Here is a 21221-nt window from a genome sequence, read left to right as displayed (position 1 = left end):
GATGTAGATATTGAATGTTTTACGGATGAGACTTACATATATACAAATAACCTAAATAAATTTACCACAATCATTTGCGTGGATAAGAAATAGTAGAAGAGGCAGAGTCAAACGCAATCAAGAGATAATTGAAGAAGAGTCATTGCTTCGACAAAGGTCACATCCCTCAGTTACGAGGACTTGGGATGGAGAAGAAAAATACAAATATAATATTATTGGACGCAATATTGAAATTTATTGTCCACAAGTTATTAGGTACCTATAATGAATTTGAGTATACGGTAAAAACAGCAACACTATAAACGTAACCATAGAAATATTGCGTTTTGTTTAATAAATCTATGAAATCTCTTTTCCACCTTGCACCATATTGCGCTGACTTGTGTGTCATCTGGTTTGCGGCCGCGCGTGTTTTCGGCATTATATATTTTTAATTTTGGTACGTTTTCCTCTTAATTTTCAAACAAATCACTGTCTTATAATAAGTCACAAGTGTTTAGGTAAATTTTTAATTTTATTTTGATGCCAATAGTGCATACGTCTGCAAATGTCATCCACCGGTCATTTATTATTTCCTGTTAAAAAATTTATTAAATGACAAATTTAAGTGGTGTAACATTATTTATTACTCTAAATGAATGCCTTCGTTGGTGCTTTGATGTTAATTATCTCGCATAATGTGTTTTTTAATAAATTGTTATAACCTCAAATTTCAGAACAAAAAACGCCAAAATGAGTAGATTCTTCGCAACGGGCTCCGATTCGGAGTCCGAGAGCTCCAGCGAGGAGGAGCAGGCGCCTCGCCACCCGACTATGACATTCACGGTAAGAATTAAAAATATCTTGGTTCGATTTTTTCATCAATACTTACTTAAAATTGTAAAAGAAAAATACTCGTTTGTTACCACTTGAGTTAAATTTATTTAAGAATTTATGCTTTAGTTTATATTAAATATTGTATAAATATTAGAGTGAAAAAAAATAATAAATATAAGTGATTTTTTTCACTCTAATATTTATTCAATATTACCCTGGACTGGTACCTGAAGCAGAGGGCTGATCGTTTTTCCTTCGTTTATTGACGATCAAGATAACTTTGCGTTTATATGATGCAGTGCCCTATGCACCATTGGGTGTGGATAAGGGTTAGAAGAAATATCGCCTAGTATTTCAGAATTCTCAAGAATTATTATTCTTGTATTTAGACCTGAAGATGGAAGCATAGCTTCCGAAACTAGTCGGTATAATTAAATGAATATAACTCTGTGGTAATGAACAAGTGTTTTTCTTTTACTATTTCATCATGTCTTACCACAGATGAATGCTAAAACAATAAATAAAATTCATACTTTATATGTCTATTTTACTTTGCAGTTTAGTGACGATGAAGAAGAAACCAAAAGAGTGGTGCGATCCACGAAGGAGAAGAGATATGAAGAACTTACTGGAATCATTCGTAATCTCCGAAACTACAAAAAAATTAAGGATATGTCATCCATGTTGAGCAGTAAGTTATATTCAATGTAGTAGTTCATAGTGTAGTGGTTAGCGCGCTAGACTACCGTACTAGAGGTCCCCGGTCCGATTCCTAAGAGTGTCTAAATAAATATTGGTTATTTTTCAGTCTAATCTTTATTCAATATAAATATTGGTTATTTTTCATTCTAATATTTATTCAAAATAAATATTGGTTATTTTACAGTCTAATCTTTATTCAATATAAATATTGGTTATTTTTCATTCTAATATTTATTCAAAATAAATATTGGTTATTTTACAGTCTAATCTTTATTCAATATAAATATTGGTTATTTTTCATTCTAATATTTATTCAAAATAAATATTGGTTATTTTACAGTCTAATCTTTATTCAATATAAATATTGGTTATTTTTCAGTCTAATATTTATTCAATACTACCCTTGACTGGTACCCGAAGCGGAAAGCTGATCATCTTTCCTTCGTGTATTTAACAATCAGGATAACACTGCGTCAATACGATACAGTGCTCTACGCACCATTGGATTGCGGATAAGGGTTAGAGGAAGTTTGTAAAGTTCTTTCTCATTTATGCCACAAATTCGCCAAAAATACATAGCACCTGTTTGCGACACTTAACAAAGACAACATTTTTATGGTGGTTTCACGGCTAAGCCACAAATTTCCTTTTATATATTATCTACTCTTACTGTCCTATGAAATAATTTATAGTATATATATATTATAAAATCAAAATTATTCCATATTTGGTCAATGGAACCGAGTGTTTCACAATAAAGCAATCAAGTATAACCCACTCCTATTATCCATAAAATCATCAAATATTGGATTTATATAAAATAAAAAAAGCGTTGAACCTTTCCTTCCTAGTGTATTTGCTGCAGTTTGACTCTAATAATCAGAATTTTTGTATTCCTCTAAAAAATAACTTAAAAATACAAAATTAGACTTATGCTTCAAACCCTTGTCTGTACCTGATGGTGTATTGGGCACTGCATCATATAAACATAGTGTTATCTTGATTGTTAATACACGAAGGAAAGGTGATCAGCCCTCCGCTTCAGGTACCAGTCCAGGGTAATATTAATCAAGTGTTAGAATGACTTCATTATACAGGAATTGTAAAATGTGCTTAATTATTATGCGTGCATAGGTTTCGAGGATCTGCAGCGCGCGTACGTGAAGGCGCTTCCCGTAGTGCAGAAGGAATCCAATGGCCAACCTCCCGATTTCTTCTTACGTTGCATCATTGAGTGCGAATCATTCGTGGCACAGCTCTGGGAAGACCGGGAATTCAGGTACTGATTTCTAATTCTAAATAACCACATCAAATTAAACTAAAAATACCTACTTGTAAATTGTGTGATTGAAGTTTACTTGTTAACACACTTCAGATGGGAAAGGTATTTTTACCTGTTCGGTCGATTGATGCTTTAGGACAGGAACAGTATTTTTACCTGCGCTGGCCTCATTTCAAAGTAGGAAAAGAAGGATTTACTTAATGTTTTTAAATGGATATTATATATCAATCTCATTGTTAAGGTCTAAACTATATTTTATTATATTCTCAATATTATTCATATTTAAAGCATTAACCTTGTGGTTAGTCATTTTTACTTATTTATTTTTTTACAAAAATGTTAATAAAATTAGTATATTATATATATACACCGAGATTTTTATATCTACCGGTTTCGAGACGTACGCTATATTTTATTTATTGTTTCGGCATTCAGTGTTTTCATTTACAATATCTAAACTATGTGTACACAATTATCAAATCTCATCGCTAGCGGTACGTAGGCGTAAAAAATACCCATCCGAAATATGTTAATAATATAAGTAGCCTATATCTACATTGCCATTTTTCATCAGTGCCATCACTTCACAGATTACTTCTAGATCTTATTGTTTATTTTTAAACGCAGGAAGAACATGTCTAAGAGCAACAGCAAATCCCTGACGTCCCTTCGTCAGAAGCTCCGCAAGTACTGCAAGGAGATGGAACCCGAACTGGCCCGGATCCGCCAACAGCCGGAACAAGAGGACCAGGAAGATGGAGACAAATGTAAGTTAATTGACTGTTTTATTGTAACTGCAGACAGTTGGTAGAATTCCATATTGAATTGTTGGTTAATATATCCAAAATAAAACAAGGTTTGTTGGATTGAATTCTACATTTATTCATGTATACATATCGCTCACTCCTTTCAAGAACGTCATAAATCAAAAATTGACAATTTTCAGTTATGCGTGTTTTCGGGATACCCAGAAAATGTACTATATCCCAGCAAAAGAGGCATATTTTAACTTAATATTTACCAGCTACAGGGCACAAAATGTTGTTTTTGCATTTTGAAGAAAAGGTATTGTTTAATAATTTTTTGAAATATACTAAATATTTTTCAAATGGAGAATAAACCTTAAGGTTTTACCTAAAAAGATCTGTTGCACAGTAAAAAGTTCAATAAGTGGCTTGATATTTATTTTTAATACATTGTGTAATATTTTTAAACTTTAAAAACGTTCTCCTGAAAAATCAAGTTTTTTGATTTATGACGTCATTGAAAGGAGTGAGCGATATGTTAATACGTGATGCGTTTCGTCTTCTTAGGACATTATCAAACACTTATGTATTAACGCGTCACGTATTAACATATACATAAATTAATGTAGAATTCAACCCAACAAACCTTGTTTTATTTTGGATATATTACCCAACAATTTAATTGACTGTATTCAAAAGCGGTATTACACATTCTTTAATAATAATAAAAATCTTCCTTTTTTTATGCGCCCTCTGACCTCCACTGCTGGATATAGGCCTCTTCCCCTTCTTTCCATTTCCTCCGGTCGGTTGCTGCTTGCAGCGAGTTTCTACCCCCCACTGCGACATTCTTATTCCTCATTACTGAGGGTTATGACCCTTGTGGAAGCAATGACTCTTCTCCAGTTATCCCTTGACTGCGCTGCACGTAGCGCTCCAACCGCCGAGGTGCCTGCTGCTGACTTAACTTGATCGGTCCATCACGTGGGGATCTTCCTCTCCCTCTCATCTCCGCCAGGCTACCGATCAAAACCAGTCGATCCAGGCTATCCTCGTTGCCACGCGCAACGTGTCCAAAGAACTGGGGAATCCGTCGTGTACAGACACTGGCCAGAGTCAAGCCATCCAAGTGTAGTTCCTGGCGAATGGACTCGTTGGTGCGTCTAGCTGTCCATGGAATTCAGAGCATTCGCCTCAAACACCACATTTTGGAAATGTCTATTTTTCTCCTTTCTGCTGCTTTAATAAAATAATTAAGTGAATAATTAATATAATAGAAATTAAATGTCCGCCTCCGTGGTGTAATGGTCAGCGTGTTTAACTTCCGTGCTGGAGGTCCCGGGTTCGGTTCCCAGGGGGGGTGAAAATAAATATTAGTGATTTTACACTGTAATATTTATTTAATATTACCCTGGACTGGTTCCTGAAGCGCAAGAGTGATCACCTTGCCTTCATGTAAGTAATGATCAAGATAACATTGCGTTAATTAGATGCAGTGCCCTATGCACCATTGGGTGCGAATAAGGGTTATAATTAAGTAAGTTGGTAAATTAACATTAAGAAGTGAAATTAACGTTACTGACTTATCAAAATTGATACTGATTATTCTCTTCTTCTACTTCTTCTGCTTGGTGTAGGTCTTGTGGCTTGTTTTAAAGAGGGATTAGCTTCCTGCGATGTCAATTCCCAGCTGTCTATTACTCTAGGTATTATTCTAGGTAATATTAATGATTGAATGCACTTTCCAGCGGGCGACTCCTCGTCGGACTCGGAGGCGGAGCCGAAGCGCGCGGAGGGGGGCGCCGTGGTGCTGCCAACGGCGCCGGCCGCCAAGGTGGCCGCGCCGCCCGCCGCGCCCAAGGGGGACGCGGACGACGACGACTCGGAGGACTCCATCGACTGGGGCAGCGACTCCTCCAGCTCGGGCGAGTCCAGCGACGAGTACGACAAGAACATGAGCATCCGGGAGCGCTTCCTCAAGAGGTAATCCCCCATAACAGATCAGTTATAGCACAACTTAAACATTAAAAGTATTTTTGTATTTTATATTAACACTATTATTTTGTCCGCCTCCGTAGTGTGATGGTCAGCATGCTCGCCTACCGTTCTGGAGGTCCCGGGTTCGATTCCCAGGGGGGTTTAATAAATATAAGTGATTTTTTCACTCTAATATTTATTCAATATTACACTGGACTGGTACCTGAAGTGGAGGGCTGATCACCTTTCCTTCATGTGTAATCGATCGAGATAACACTGCGTTTATATGAAGCAGTGCCCTATGCACCATTGGAGTGCGGTAAGGGTTTTATTATTATTATTATTATTCTAGTTCTACTTATAATACCTATACCCTTATACCCTTTACTATGACCTTAATTATATTGTATACCCACATACAGGTCATGCCTTTGTGGGATCTTTTTTTGTTTGTATATTTATATTTTATTCATATTTTTTTGTATTTGAATTTATGTCATGTAATGCAAAAGAATTTAAAATAAAGAAAAAAATAAATAATAATAATTGAAAATTACTAAATATGCACAACAAAACCTGTCCAAAATGGTTGGGTGTTTTTTCATCACCCCGACCCTAATTATACTCGGAACAGTCTGCCGCCCGACCCTCGGTATACCAATCATAAGTAACCGCAAACCCAATTCCTATCAGTACAATTTTTTTCGATGTCTTGCGCTCTACCAAAAGTAAGCAAACAGGATGCTTGTAAGCGTCTCCCGCTCTCTACCAACAATATGCAAAAGAAGCTTATAAGCGTTTCTCGCAAACAATGTGTTAATTTTTCTATTATTTATTATATTTAATGTAGTTACATTTTTTTATACAAAATAATACAATTTCTATACATTTATACTCATGGCAAACTTATAATTTTAGTTTCGCTGTGCCTCTCCAAATAAGAGACTGAGCTCTTGTGCTTGGAGAGAGACTTACACTCTCTTATATTGTTTTATTTGATTAATGGTATAATAGTCTTTTCTTTTCTTTTTTACATTTTTATAAGATTAACATGTAATGGGCATTACTTTTTTTGTTTAAATATTAACACTTTTTTACCTCTTACTGTTAATGTCTTTCCAGAACCACCGATCGCGATGAAGAAGAAGAGAGGGAGAGAAGGCGCGAGAGGAGGAAGGAGCGCGCCGCTCCGGGGACCCGGAGGAAGGAGAAGCGGGAGCGGGAGGACGACGGAGAAGGCGCCTGGGAGACTGTCCGGAAGGGTGTTGCCACAACTCAGGTTCATATTGACTTATCTAACAATTGTAATATCCTAAATGTTGGTAGGTTCAAAGGGGTAGTAGGGTATTTATAAAGATATAGAAAGGACAGTGAATGCTGGGAACAGAGCGAATGGTGCAATGATATCAGTTTTTTTTATAAAAATAAGAAATAGTTCCTACCCCATCTGCAACCTTTAACTTCCCAAAGACACAACTCTAAATTTTGGACTTATCTTCACATATCATAGTCGTACAGGAGAAAGTGACCAACTAGCGAAATATAAATAGTTCAGGAGGGCCATTTAAGTCACTTTTGTTTGCCAAGAAAATAAACATCAATGCAGTTTGTCATAAGTCAATATATTATACTTCCAAGTTTAAAATCGCTTTAGGGTTTTTTTAGGGCAATATCAAGCTAGTAAGATATCAAATAGTCAATGATCATGTTTTTGTAAACAAATGCACTTGGTCACTTTCTCCTGTACGACTACCATATGGTGTTTGAATGGAAGTAGACTTAATGCAGTCAAAATGCGACCACTCAGGGCAGCAAAATCATGTATGATAGATGTTTTAATGGTAAAATAAGGATAAGAATTATTGACAAAATTATAGAAGGTGTGTTGAGATAGTTTGGACATGTGGATTGAATGAGTGAAGAAATAATGGTAAAGCAAATTTATTAGGCGAATGTAGTTGGAAATAGGAACAGAGGAAAACTTGGCGTGATCAAGTACGTCAAATATTCGGGCACGGTTGGGTCAGGAGTCGGAATAATCTTCTTCTTCTTCTAACCCTTATCCGCACCCTATGGTGCATAGGGCACTGCATCGTTTAGAAGCAGTGTTATCTTAACCATTAAATACACGAAGGAAAGGTGATCAGCCTTCCGCTTCAGGTACCAGTCCAGGGTCGTATTAAATAAATATTATATTGAAAAATCACTAATATTCATTTTGACCCTCTTGGGAATCGAACCCGGGACCTCCAGCATGGCAGCCTAGCGTGCTGACCGTTACACTACGGAGGAGGACTAATCAGGTCGGAATAATCAGTGAGTATATATCGCTCACTCCTTTCAAGAACGTCATAAATCAAAAATCTTCAATTATCAGTTGTGCATGTTTTCGGAATGCCCAAAAAATGTACTATATCCCAGCAAAAGAGGCATATTTTTAACTTAATATTTATCCGCTACAGGGCAGAAAGTGTTGTTTTTGCATTTTGAAGAAAATGTATTGTTTAATTTTTTTTAAACTACAAAATATTTTTCAAATGGAGAAAAAACCTTCGGGTTTTACCTTAAAAGATCTGTTGCAAAGTAAAAAGTTCAATAAGTGGCTAACATTTATTTTTAAAACACTGTATTATATTTTTAAACTTTAAAAACGTTCTCCTGAAAAATCAAGTTTTTTGATTTATGACGTTCTTGAAAGGAGTGAGCGATATGAGGAGATGCATGAATGTGGAGATTGTTTGCAAAGACAGTGGTGTGGCGTGATGGTTAGTTTGTTAGTTTGCCAGTAACAATGTGCAGTAACAAATGGGGGCATGCTGCAGGAGAAGCCCAAGATGTTCGCCAAGGACGCGATGTAATGAAGACTGTAACTACAGTGGTGTGGCGTGATGGTTAGTGAGTTAGTTTGCCAGTAATATGCAGTAAGGGATGGGAGCAAGACAGTGGTGTGGCGTGATGGTTGGTTAGTCAGTTTGCCAGTAACAATGTGCAGTAACAAATGGGGGCATGCTGCAGGAGAAGCCTAAGATGTTCGCCAAGGACGCGATGTAATGAAGACTGTAACTACAGTGGTGTGGCGTGATGGTTAGTGAGTTAGTTTGCCAGTAATATGCAGTAAGGGATGGGAGCAAGACAGTGGTGTGGCGTGATGGTTGGTTAGTCAGTTTGCCAGTAACAATGTGCAGTAACAAACGGGGGCATGCCGCAGGAGAAGCCCAAGATGTTCGCCAAGGACGCGGAGGTGAACGCGGCGGCGGTGGTGAAGAAGCTGACGGAGGTGGTGGCGGCGCGCGGCAAAAAGCGCACGGACCGGCGCCTGCAGCTGGAGCTGCTGCGCGAGCTGCTGGCCGTGAGCGAGGCGCACAACCTGGGCGCGGCCGTGGCCGCCAAGCTGCGCTCAGCCGTGGCCGCCGCCCTCTTCGACTACAACGCCAAGGTCTCCGACGCCATGAAGCCCGACCACTGGAACAAGTGAGCCGCAATCTTATTATTCTAATTTGATAAATACATTTAAACTGCCACTTGATCCAGAAATTAAATTCCTAGGAAGATATCTAGAGGAAGACCAAAAAATTCGTGGATGTTGCAAAAGAGAACATGATTCGAATACATGGCCTTAGTGACGTTATCCATGACAGAAGGACCTATTACCTGAGAACGAGGAAAGCTGACCCCAGCAGTTTACAAAGACGATAAGTTGGAATGTAGCCAGGACGAAGAAGACTTGACTTAACCTTTCCCTTACGGTGCTAAAAATTTCCGCATGCACCGGTGATATGTATTTTATACACCATATAAAAATGTCATTTAAAAACGGGAAAAATGTGAATATTCCTAAATGTTGCTTTTATTCAACATAGTTAAAATTGAAATGTAACAATTTTGTAATGTTAGCTCTTGTAAGTATCTGAAAGTAAGTATCACCGGTGCATACGGAAGTTTATAGCACCGTAAGGGAAATGTTAAAGCACTTTTTCTTGGATTGTAAAATAAGTAAGAAAGTCATACGTATAAACACTGGAATTTGTATAATTTATATTTGAAGCAAAAACTTTGTGATTTTCCATTTTATAATTAAAATATAACTTTGTTTTAAAATCACTATAAATAATTTATTTTAACTTAATTATAATGTCTACTGGCTTTGAAGCTAACCGCTTATTAATCAGTCTTGAAAAAGAAGCGGATAGCTTTAAAATCGTTACACATTATAATTAAGTTATAATAAAATATTTATAGTGATTTTAACCTTTTGCACTCGAATGGCGACAATATGTTGACATGATAAATTCCCCAGTAAATCGGTTGGTGATTATATGTCACCACTATGTACAGTTATGTTGTTTAAATAATAAAAGGCCGGGATACGTACTAACGCAGGTACAATTCTGTCCTGCCAGTTACTCAATGTCCTTGCCAACATTTGGGTGTGTTTGTGTTATAAAAAAGTTAAAAAAGTAAGTGATAAAAAATCTTGAGTGCAAAGGGTTAACCCTTTCCACTCTGACCATTTTTTCTCATAACTGATCAGCTACTCTGATCAAAAAAAATGTGACGTTTTTCTACCATTAAAATAAATATTTTGGTTCCCTAATTTTGGGACACTGGCAATTCATATGACCATGTTAATAAAGATTAACTGTATTTATCTGAAATATTTTTTGGTAGAATATACTTGGGTGATAGAGAAATCAGTGATTAAAGTTATACCTGCGCCGGGCCAGACATTGTGGCCCACGGAGCTGCCTACTAGAATCGTACGGGCCAGAATGTCTAGCCTACAGAGTGGTAAGAGTTAAAAAAAGTTATACAAATTCTAATTATTGAAATCTATGTATGTATATGTCGTGAATCGCAGCATTGAAATGTGAGTAGTTTGAACACAGTGTTGATCATTTAGTGCTGTCTTGTCAGGCTGGTGGAGTGCGTGAGCGAGCTGGTGGAGCTGCTGGTGGCGCACACGGACCTGGAGATGTCGGAGACCCTGGCCGAGGAGGCGGAGGAGCTGTCCACGCCGCCGCTGCGCGTGCGCGGCTGCGCCGTCACCGCCGTGGAGCGCCTGGACGACGAGTTCATCAAGCTGCTCAAGGAGTGCGACCCCCACTCCAACGAATACGTCGACAGGTGACTATACCATCATCTCATGAAAGTTGAAATGATGAAATGAGTGCGACCCCCACTCCAATGAATATATCGACAGGTCACTATACCATCATCAATAATCGATGATAGCCACCACGCAAATGAAAGTCCAGTGGCACTCTTGTTAGGTGGGGAAGACAACGAAAAAGATAATAGTATGTGCATGTGAGGAGAATGGAACCATCCAGACTCCCCCACATTGCACTGCACGACTCCCGGGCAGACCATCAAAGAAATGGATTGACGGCTGAGAATCAACATCGCAGGAGGCTAATCCCTCTTAAAAACAGGCCACAAGCCCTACACTAAGCAGAAGAAGAAGAAAAAGACTATGACTATTTTTGTCTTCACTTTTTTATTACAGTATTACATTATTTTTTTTAGATTGTTTATGTCCTATAAAATAACATATGTATTTACAACATTTATCTCACCAATAGGTCGGCTGTCCAAACTCAAAACACAGTAAGGGACATTTTTTTTTTAGTATGTTTTTTTTAAATTTTTTCAGTAGAATCTACTTAGTCCAAAAACACAAAAAAAACCTACTACAAAAAATGTCCCTTACTGTGTTTTAATTTTGGACAGCCGAGATGTCTCTAGTGAAATTCTAGTGATTCAAGAACAATGTTTCGAAATTGGTTCATATATATGAGTAGTGTGGTTGTCAATACATAATGGGTAGAAGTGGTGAATGTTACATGTGCGTAAAGTGATCATTTAAACCAGCCTTTGACGGTCGTCAGCCCAGTAAATGCCCAGACTTCCATATTCTTCTTCATCTTTGATGAGATGCCAAAAATAACATATGTATTGATTGTTCTAATTAATGTCTCCACAGGCTAAAGGATGAGATCCGCGTGGCAGCCATAATAGACCGCGTGCAGGTGTACGCAGAGCGTCGCGGCGTGGCGGAGGAGATGTGTCGCGTGTACTTGAGGAAGATCGACCACCTGTACTATAAGTTCGATCCCAACGTACTCAAGCTAAAAGCTGTAAGTGTTAAAAATAATAACTTTTAACCTTGTTGAGTAATATATCCAAAATTAAACACGGTTTATTTGGTTGAATTCTATATTTATTTATGTATATTTTAATACGTGACGCGTTTCGTCTTCCTAAGACATAATCAAACACTGACTAAAAATATTTATAAAATGTCCTTATCTACTAACAATAATTGCTATTATTAGGTATAGGAGTACATATAATCTAGGTGTAGGAGTACATGTTAGTATAAAAGGACATTATATATTAATCAATTTATATAGTTATATAGAACTTCCAGGAATTTGAATAGTGTGGTTGTCAATAATGGGTAGAATTGGTGAATGTTACACGTGTGTAAAGTGATCACTTAAACCAGCCTATGACGGTCGTCAGCCCCGTAAATGCCCAGACTTCCATATTCTTCTTCATCTTTGATGAGATGTCAAAAAATAATATTATTAATCTCATAACACTAAAGCCATCTATGGTTGGATTGAGAAATGTCTCTTTATTTATATTTGAATGACATGTGATTGCAGGGGGAGCTGGACGCGGGGGTGGAGACGTCCATGCAGGTGATGGAGCGCCTGTGCAAGTTCATCTATGCCAATGACGCCACGGACCGCCTGCGCACGCGCGCGATCCTGTGCCACATGTACCACCACGCGCTGCACGACAACTGGTTCAAGGCGCGCGACCTGCTGCTCATGAGCCACCTGCAGGAGACCATCCAGCACTCCGATCCCAGCACCCAGGTATGTGTACTATAACCATAAAAGCCAGAATAGAGGGTCGACAAGGTGTGGGCAGAATACAGATCTCCTGGCTCCGGAATATACGAGATTGGACGGAGATCAGGACTGTCGTGGCGCTGTTTCGAACTTCCCAGGACAAGGACAATTACTCTCAAGTGATAGCCGACATCAGGGGGATTTGACATGACACAAACAGAAGAAGAACATTTTCAAGGACAATTACAAAAACAATTCATACCTGCCTCCGCAAACATTCCATCAAATTGTTTGTGGTCAATTTACTAACCTCAAAAATCAAAAAGTTCTAACTGACATAAATGTATTCTCATTTCAGATCTTGTACAATCGTACGATGGCCAACCTGGGCCTGTGCGCTTTCCGCCACGGGAACATCAAGGATGCCCACGCCTGTCTGGTGGACCTCATGGTGACCACCAAACCCAAAGAGCTGTTGGCCCAGGGCTTGTTGCCGCAGGTTTGTTCAAACTATACTAAAATCCCCTTTTCAAGTATTTTAAGGAAATTAAAAAATAAAAATTATGTTAACAATGTAAAAATACGCAATACGGAACCAAATTTGTGCATTGATTGAAGTGATTATCTTTAAAAGATTGAATTACAAAACTGAATATAGTATAGTATATAATATACCACTTTTCTTAATGAAGTATTTATTTAATTTGATCGCCCATCTAATGAAGAGTTCACGCAATTTTGAAAAGGCTGGGTGTAACTAACATCAATTGTAAGGTAGGGGAAAGGAAATTGAGATTGTTTGGGCACATGGAATGTAGAGAATCTGGACATATTGTAAACCAAACGATCACCATGAATCTTCCTCGTAAGATATCTAGAGGTCTAAAAAATTCATGGATGCTACAGAAAGATAACATGATTCCGTGGCATAGCCTAGGTGATGTTGTATATGGTAGAAGGACCTACAACCTGAGCATGAGGAGAGCTGATCTAGATCTAGTGAAGGAGCTTTGATATCATGTTAACAAAAAATATGACTTCAAACATAAACAACCATATTTAAAAAATAACTTACTTAAAATGCAACACATAAAAAAAATTCATATAAATATCTCTTCAATTTTCAATGAGCTTTACTGCAATAGTAAATAGGACACTGCCTCAGATAAAACAGTGTTTAATTCCAGTCCACGCTTTAGAGTAAATGTGTTTTTATTTGCATATTTCCAGCGCCAGCACGAGCGTTCCAAGGAGCAGGAGAAGATTGAGAAGCAGCGCCAGATGCCCTTCCACATGCACATCAACCTGGAGTTGCTGGAGTGCGTGTACCTGGTCTCCGCCATGCTCATCGAGATCCCATACATGGCCGCTCATGAATTCGATGCCCGCAGGCGCATGATCAGGTTAGTTTTCTCAAATTTAGTTTCAACTAAAACCTTCACATATCTTGCACTAAAGGTTAACAGTAAAGTATGTAATAGTCATTGACATGTCTTGCTCTAAGTGAACTTGTGCACTTCACGGAATTTTACCGTCCGGCAGTCGGGTTTTGAAAAATAAAAGCGACTACGACAGTTTAGCGTGATCGAATTTACGCGCTACGTGTTCACGCACCGATCCGAAGACTAATGGACAAATGCACAAGCCAATCCAAGCCAATCATCGTTTTATTATGCTAACTAAAGGGCGAACGGTAAAATTCCGTGTAGTGCACAAATGCCCTAAAGGTTAATAATAAAGTATGTAATAGTCATTGACAAATCTTGCACTAAAAGTCAAGTTCAAAATATGTAAGTCATTGACAAATCTTGCACTAAAGGTCAACTTCAAAGTATGTAATAGTCACTGACAAATCTTGCACTAAAGGTCAAAATTAAAGTATGTAATAGTCATTGACATATCCTTCACTAAAGGTTAACAATTGGTTAGTTAGTTACTTAACTACAGCTCCCTTGAGGTGATAATTCACACAAAAAAGTGTTCTACGTCTTCCAAGTCGAAATTGCCACCTTTAAACCGTGCAAACCACTTCTGGCACGTTCGATAGCTAGAGCATGGTCGCCATAAACCTCCACTAAAATACAATGTCTTTCGGTAGCACTTTTCTTCATGTTAAAGTAATGAAGAAGAACTTTATCTGTCACAAAGACATTTTGAAATGAATAGAAAAAATTGTTGTTTACGCTTCAACAAAATGTCATATCGCTCACTCCTTTCAAGAACGTCATAAATCAAAAATCGTCAATTTCCAGTTGTGCATGTTTTCGGAATGCCCAGAAAATTTACTTTATCCCGGCAAAAGAGGTATATTTTTAACTTAATATTTACCCGCTACAGGGCAGAAAGTGTTGTTTTTGCATTTTGAAGAAAAGGTATCGTTTAATCATTTTTTTAAACATACTAAATATTTTTCAAATGGAGAAAAAACCTTCAGGTTTTCCCTAAAAAGATCTATTGCACAGTAATAAGTGGCTTGATATTTATTTTTAATACATTGTATTATATTTTTAAACTTTAAAAACGATCTCCTGAAAAATCAAGATTTTCGATCTATGACGTTCTTGAAAGGAGTGAGCGATATACTGAAAAACATGCGCAATGACAGTAGCTTTCAAATTAATATAGTCACAGATGAACACGACGCAAAATAATACTATTAACTCTTAGAAAACAGCACAAATTAATACATACACCCAATATTATAAGTGATTTTGTAACCCCGCAGTAAGACGTTCTACCAGAACCTGCGCGCGTCGGAGCGGCAGTCGCTGGTGGGCCCCCCGGAGAGCATGCGCGAGCACGTGGTGGCCGCCGCCAAGGCCATGCGCCACGGCAACTGGCAGCTCTGCCACACCTACATCGTCAACCCCAAGATGAACGCCAAGGTAGGAACCTATTTCCCACTCCTTGATAATCTACTCGTAGAGGGCACTGCAGTGGCGATCCGATATTTTAATGGCAAAAATAATAGGTTTTTGGAAGAAAAATATTTTTATTATTTACTTAAAATTAGTTTGTCTGCCTCCATAGTGTAGTGGTTAGCGCGCTGGCTACCATGCTGGAGGTCCCAGGTTCGATTCCCAAGAGGGTCAAAATAAATATTAGTGATTTTTCAGTCTAATATTAATTTAATATGACCCTGGACTGTTTGTTACCTGAAGCGGAGGGCTGATCACTTTCCTTTCGCTTTCCTTTGTGTATTTAACGATCAAGATAACACTGCTTCTATATGATGCAGTGCCCTATGCACCATTGGTGTGCGGATTAGCGTTAGAAGAAGAAGAAGAAAATTATTTTTACCATTCACTGACCATACTCAGGAAAACTTCGATATGCCGGACTGACCTGGGAGAAAGCCAAGGAAATGGCGAAAAAGAAGTTTTGTTTATTTTTTAATATTATTGATAAATCGGAACTTAGCACAACCTCTCAGCTTGACCGCCAAAATACACTGGTGTCATTGTCGGTATATCGACGGGCTACGCTTTTAGAAAAGTATACTAGAGTCGATAATTCGATTCTCAGCACTATTAATGTTGAAATTGAAGTGTTGAAAGTGGACAGGAAGACAAGACAGTGTTGCCAGACTGAGATACAATTCTCACAACGTGCATTCAAGCCATCTATCTATAGCTCTACTTTTTAAGTACCTAACTCTGTTTATTATTTAATTTACTGTATTAATTTCCACACAGTGAACACCATCTTAATTGATTTGTTTCATCTCTTTCAGGTGTGGGATCTGTTCTACCAAGCGGACTCTGTGCGCTCTATGCTTCTCCGCTTGATCCGCGAGGAAGCCCTACGCACGTACCTGTTCACGTACAGTAACGTGTACGCCTCCGTGAGCCTCAAGGCCCTTCAGGACATGTTCCAGCTGCCGGCGCCGGCCGTACACTCCCTCGTCAGCAAGATGATCATCGGTGAGACTTGGAAACCATTTCTTAGCACCCAGAACTAAAATAATTCCTAGGAATTATTCATATTGTTTTTTGACATCTCATCAAAGATGAAGAAGAATATAGAAGTCTGGGCATTTACGGGGCTAACGACCGTCATACTCTGGTTTAAGTGATCACTTTACACACGTGTAACATTCACCAATTCTACCCATTATTGACGACCACACTACTCAAATTCTTGGAAGTTCTATATATATATTAACCAATTTAGAAACCTTGTTCTTGAATCACTAGAACTTCACTAGAGACATCTATTGGTGAGATGTTGTTTACAGTGACATAGGTTACCGTTGGCGATAGTTATAGCCACTGTAACAAGTGAAAACGAAAACCAGAAGCAAAAAATAAAAAAAAATAAGCCAATCTTCCAGAAGAGGAGACCGAGATGAAGGCGTAATAGAACATCAGCTCCTCTGTTTTCTCTTCCAGACTCCTTCCTACTCAACGCTCCAAGACGATTAATGAGTTTTTTTTATTTGTCATTTTCCCTTTTTTATTTTTATAATTTCAAATCATCGAGTGTTTCAAATTATTGTTTTTGAAAAAACGACAATCATTCCATATCGTGAGTTCTACGTGCTTATACATAAAGATGTTGATTTTTTGTTAGAGTTACGAGCTATTATGTACGATTTCCATACTACATAGTACGAACTGGGGTCTTTCTCTACCCTACTTCTGATTTCGTGTAATTTTTAAATGATGAATACAGGAAGCTTCATTTAATTTTTTCACTCAAACCCTTATCCGCACCCCAATGGTGCATAGGGCACTGCATCATACAAACGCAGTGTTATCTTGATCAGTAACACATGAAGGAAAGGTGATCAGCCCTCCGCTTCAGGTACCAGTCCAGGGTAATATGGAATAAATATTATAGTGAAAAAATCCCTTGTATTTATTTGACCCCCCTGGGAATCGAACCCGGGACCTCCAGAACGGTAGCCGAGTGTGCTGACCATTATACTACGGAAGCGGACATGCGCTGGGTAGGACGTGGAATTTATGACTCACATGGCTGGGAGTTACGAGCCATGATGTATGATTTCCATACATATGAACTGGGGTCTTTTGCTACCCTACTTCGGATCCCGTATAATTTTTAAATGATCATTACAGGAAGGTTAGCGTGTAGATACCTGTACGATTATTGTTTGTCTCCCGTTCAGGTGAAGAGTTGCTGGCCAGCATGGACGACCCGAGCGGCTGCGTAGTGCTGCACCGCTGCGAGCCGTCCCGCCTGCAGGCGCTGGCCCTCCAGCTCACCGACAAGCTCTTCAACTTCGTGGACTCCAACGAGAGGATCTTCGAGATGAAGCAGGGCGCCTTTTTCCAGAGGGGGGGGAACCAGGTACGAGTAAGAATACCTTTTATATCATTCATTATTCTGTCTCTTCATTCTATCATTCATTATTCTGTCTCGTCATTCTATCATTCATTATTCTGTCTCGTCATTCTATCATTCATATTTCTGTCTCTTCATCATATCATTCATTATTTTTATTTTTATTTTTATTTTTATATTTTTGGGATTTTTACAGCCACAACAAAACAATATACAACAACAATTAACAAATCAACAGCCATTTACAAAAATCCACCGATAATGTTATTCTTATGAAAGTAATGTTGGTTGCTGTGAGTGCGTGTGTGTGTGTGTGTGTATAGTACCTATTCCATGTAAGTGTTGACATACATCATACAACAAACAGGGATTGTAAACAGTAGGCTTCTTGAATAAACGCTAACGATTAATTATTTACCTAATTTCTTGCTTATGTCTGTTTTTATCGATTTAGTGCTTTTCCCAAATATCATTCTTCTTCTAACTCCCATTCAGACTCAGTGGGGTGTAAAATACTGCATCGTTAGCATATGTATGAGGAGATGCATGAACGTAGAAGAGGCGAAGAATGTTTGTAAAGACAGAATGGTGTGGCGTTCTATTCTCTCTTCCTACCCCTGCGAAAAGTGGCGTGATGGTTTAATTAGTTCGTTTGTTAGTGTTGATTCTGTAAGTGCTATAAAATACTTTAGCAAAATAAGGATGAAAGTAGACTGAATGCAGACAAAATGCGATCCCTCGGACGAATCTGCCGAAATTGTAGAAATTATTTAGTTTTTTGTTCCTGTCTACCTTGTTATTACTCATTTTCTATCTCTTTTCTTATTTTCTTCTCATAGTCATATAATGATACTATTATTGCCTGGCTGAATAGTTTCAACAACATGCAAACTTGATAATTCTCAATGGTTGGCTCAAATTTTGCTAGCTATGTGGCAATAAGCCCTTTAACATAAACATATATATATATATATATATATATATATATATATATATATATATATATATATATATATATATATATATATATATATATATATATATATATATATAAAACCCTTATCCGCACCTAATGGTGCATAGGGCACTGTGTCATATAAACGCAGTGTTATCTTGATCGTTTACACATGAAGGAAAGGTGATCAGCCTTCTGCTTCAGGTACCAGTCCAGGGTAATATTGAATAAATATTACAGTGAAAAAATCACTTATATTTATTTTACCCCCCTTGGGAATCGAACCCGGGACCTCCAGAACGGTAGCCGAGCGTGCTGACCATTACACTACGGAGGCGGACAAAACATACTTATTACGATTTAACCTTGAACATACTTATTGATTAGACCTTTAACATACTTGTTGATTATCTGATATGCTGCATTGAATGCTGTTCCATATATTTTTTTAATTTCATTTTATTAAAGCTATGCAAAAGTAATTTCAGACCAATTTGTAATGTGCTTAAACTCAAGACTTCAAATCATTTTTATTTTATGTATTAAAGTTGTATTTTATTATTTAAAAAAAAACACATCAAAATCAATTTTGTGACAATTGTTTCGCCTAGTTATGGCATTTAAAAATGCCATACACAATGCCAAAATGTCAGAAACAATTGTCACAAAATTGATTTTTATGTGTTTTTTAAACAATAATATACAACTTAGTAGACTCAAAAAATCAGTAAATCAGATTTAACACATAAATTAAAATGGAGTTCTACAAATTAAACGCCAAATCTATAAATAAATAATTTTTAGTTAAATTTCATATGTTTATACACTGCAGTAGTTCACGCATAATAGTGAAATACTGCAGAGTGTTATTGCGTTCCTAAAACATGTCTTCTCTTTTCAGGGTGGTGGACGCGGCGGGGAGCGTGGGAGGGGCGGGGGTGGAGGGGACGGGGGGCGCCGGGAGGGGGGGCGCGAGGGGGGGTGGCAGCGGAGGGGGCCCCGGGGCGGCGGCGGTGGGGGGCGGAGGCACCACGAGGACAGGCAGCATGATAACCAAGACTATTAGAAACAGCCATCCGGAACTCACGCACACAGACCATAAACTCGCCGACCACGGACTTGTAGACCATAGACTTACATACCATAGACTAACATACCATGGACATGAAGCCCGCAAACTCACAGACCACAAACAAAAGTACCAATTTCTCTACAATACAGAAGATGTTCAAGATTCGCCTACTAATAAAGTAAAAATATCAGCTCATGGAAAAAACATAAGACAACATGATTTAGTTATTCAAAAAGACAAATTTGTCAGGATGCGGAGACCTATTAAACAACGCTCGAGATATAACAATGGCAGTAATGACGTTTCAAACAAGAAAGAATTTTTAACAGAAAACTGTCATGATTTTTATCCTTCATTCAAAAAACCTACTGGAGAAATAAAAAATCAAGATAAACAGAATGGAATCGTTGAGCGTTTAGAAATACCTCCCGCTCTATCCGCACAGATCAAGGTTGATCTTTCAAGTATTTATTTTAAAGTCTGGCGGATTGTTTATCCAAAATGCTTTTTGGACAAAATATTTTTTCACATTTGTTTTTTCTTTCCCCCCTTTTGCCATATTACTTCCTAAGCGGGCAGGCAGAGAGTAGTAGATTCTTAGTAAAACAACGAATTTCCCACTCTTTGCCTGCCCGCAAAAAATTTACCCATCGATGTTACACAAATATTTTCTTTGTAATTACAGTGAGAAGTGTACACATTTCGTATTAAGGTGCTTAAAATAATGTTTTGGCATCTCATGTTTTTGTGTATATTGTTTTCTGTAATATTCTTTATTTCTGTTACCATTTAAATCTTGATTGGAAGACATTGGAATATGTTATGTCGCTTGCAGATTATTATGTACATTTTTGTACTATTAATCTAATTGTAACTGGATTTTTATAAATGGTGATATTTAATAAAACAAATGTATCAATAATTTGGTGTTTTATTGGAATGTGCAATATGATTATTTGGAAGTGCCGAATTCAAAGCAGTGATATTTTTTGTACTGTCCAAAATATATGCGATATAACATTTGCCTCTAGCAATTTGGTGTGATAGAATAAAATCTAAAAAATTTGAGCACAGAAATAGTTTTAGGCATAAAAGCAGGTCGCAGGCAGAAAATGGTGAGAACAAATTATATGACCTTTTTTGTTTAACAAGAGCAGTCATATAAATAATGGAATAATTAATTCTGTAATTTTTTTGGATTAATATATAATAAGAACAAATGTAGTTTGTTCCAACCATCCAGATGGTTATTTATGTTAGTACCTAACTTTTTTAAATAATATTTCATGAGCGCCGGATCTCGTACCCCCTTTAGGGCGTTTGTGCACTATCCGGAATTTTACCGTCCGGCAGTCCGGTTTTGAAAAATTAAAGTTACTACAATAGTTTAGCGTGATCAAATTTACGTGCAACGTGTTCATGCACCGATCCGAAGAAAGATGGACAAAAGTACAAGCCAATCTGCCTTCTTCCGACACCTCTTCGACCCTCGATCTCTTAC

The 21221-nt window shown here is 37.8% G+C and overlaps 1 protein-coding gene across 1 annotated transcript; it reads left to right on the top strand.

The window, feature by feature from the left end:
* Positions 1-313: 313 nt before the first annotated feature.
* eIF3c (eukaryotic translation initiation factor 3 subunit c) lies at positions 314-20642 on the top strand. Its single transcript, XM_088267995.1, has 17 exons — positions 314-439; positions 717-825; positions 1375-1507; positions 2653-2797; positions 3428-3567; positions 5295-5529; positions 6646-6802; positions 8732-8994; positions 10438-10647; positions 11507-11660; positions 12195-12410; positions 12745-12885; positions 13617-13789; positions 15112-15271; positions 16120-16309; positions 17518-17705; positions 19550-20642. The coding sequence occupies exons 2-17, from the start codon at positions 733-735 to the stop codon at positions 19712-19714; spliced, it is 2763 nt and encodes a 920-aa protein (XP_088124121.1). The 5' UTR covers positions 314-439; positions 717-732; the 3' UTR covers positions 19715-20642.
* The last annotated feature ends 579 nt before the right edge of the window (positions 20643-21221 follow it).

Source organism: Brachycentrus maculatus, unplaced genomic scaffold (assembly GCF_059751285.1).
Source record: "Brachycentrus maculatus isolate JH-2025_06_01 unplaced genomic scaffold, ASM5975128v1 h1tg000310l, whole genome shotgun sequence".
Classification (NCBI taxonomy): Eukaryota; Metazoa; Arthropoda; class Insecta; order Trichoptera; family Brachycentridae; genus Brachycentrus; species Brachycentrus maculatus.
Note: the sequence above shows the minus strand (reverse complement) of the source record. Positions and strands in the feature narration are given on the sequence as shown.

Excerpts from the sequence above, each read along its gene's own strand:
- eIF3c (XM_088267995.1), top strand. The coding sequence starts at position 733 with ATGAGTAGATTCTTCGCAACGGGCTCCGATTCGGAGTCCGAGAGCTCC. Across the intron at positions 3,568-5,294 it reads CCAGGAAGATGGAGACAAAT|CGGGCGACTCCTCGTCGGAC; the intron begins GTAAGTTAATTG and ends TGCACTTTCCAG. Across the intron at positions 13,790-15,111 it reads GCCCGCAGGCGCATGATCAG|TAAGACGTTCTACCAGAACC; the intron begins GTTAGTTTTCTC and ends GTAACCCCGCAG.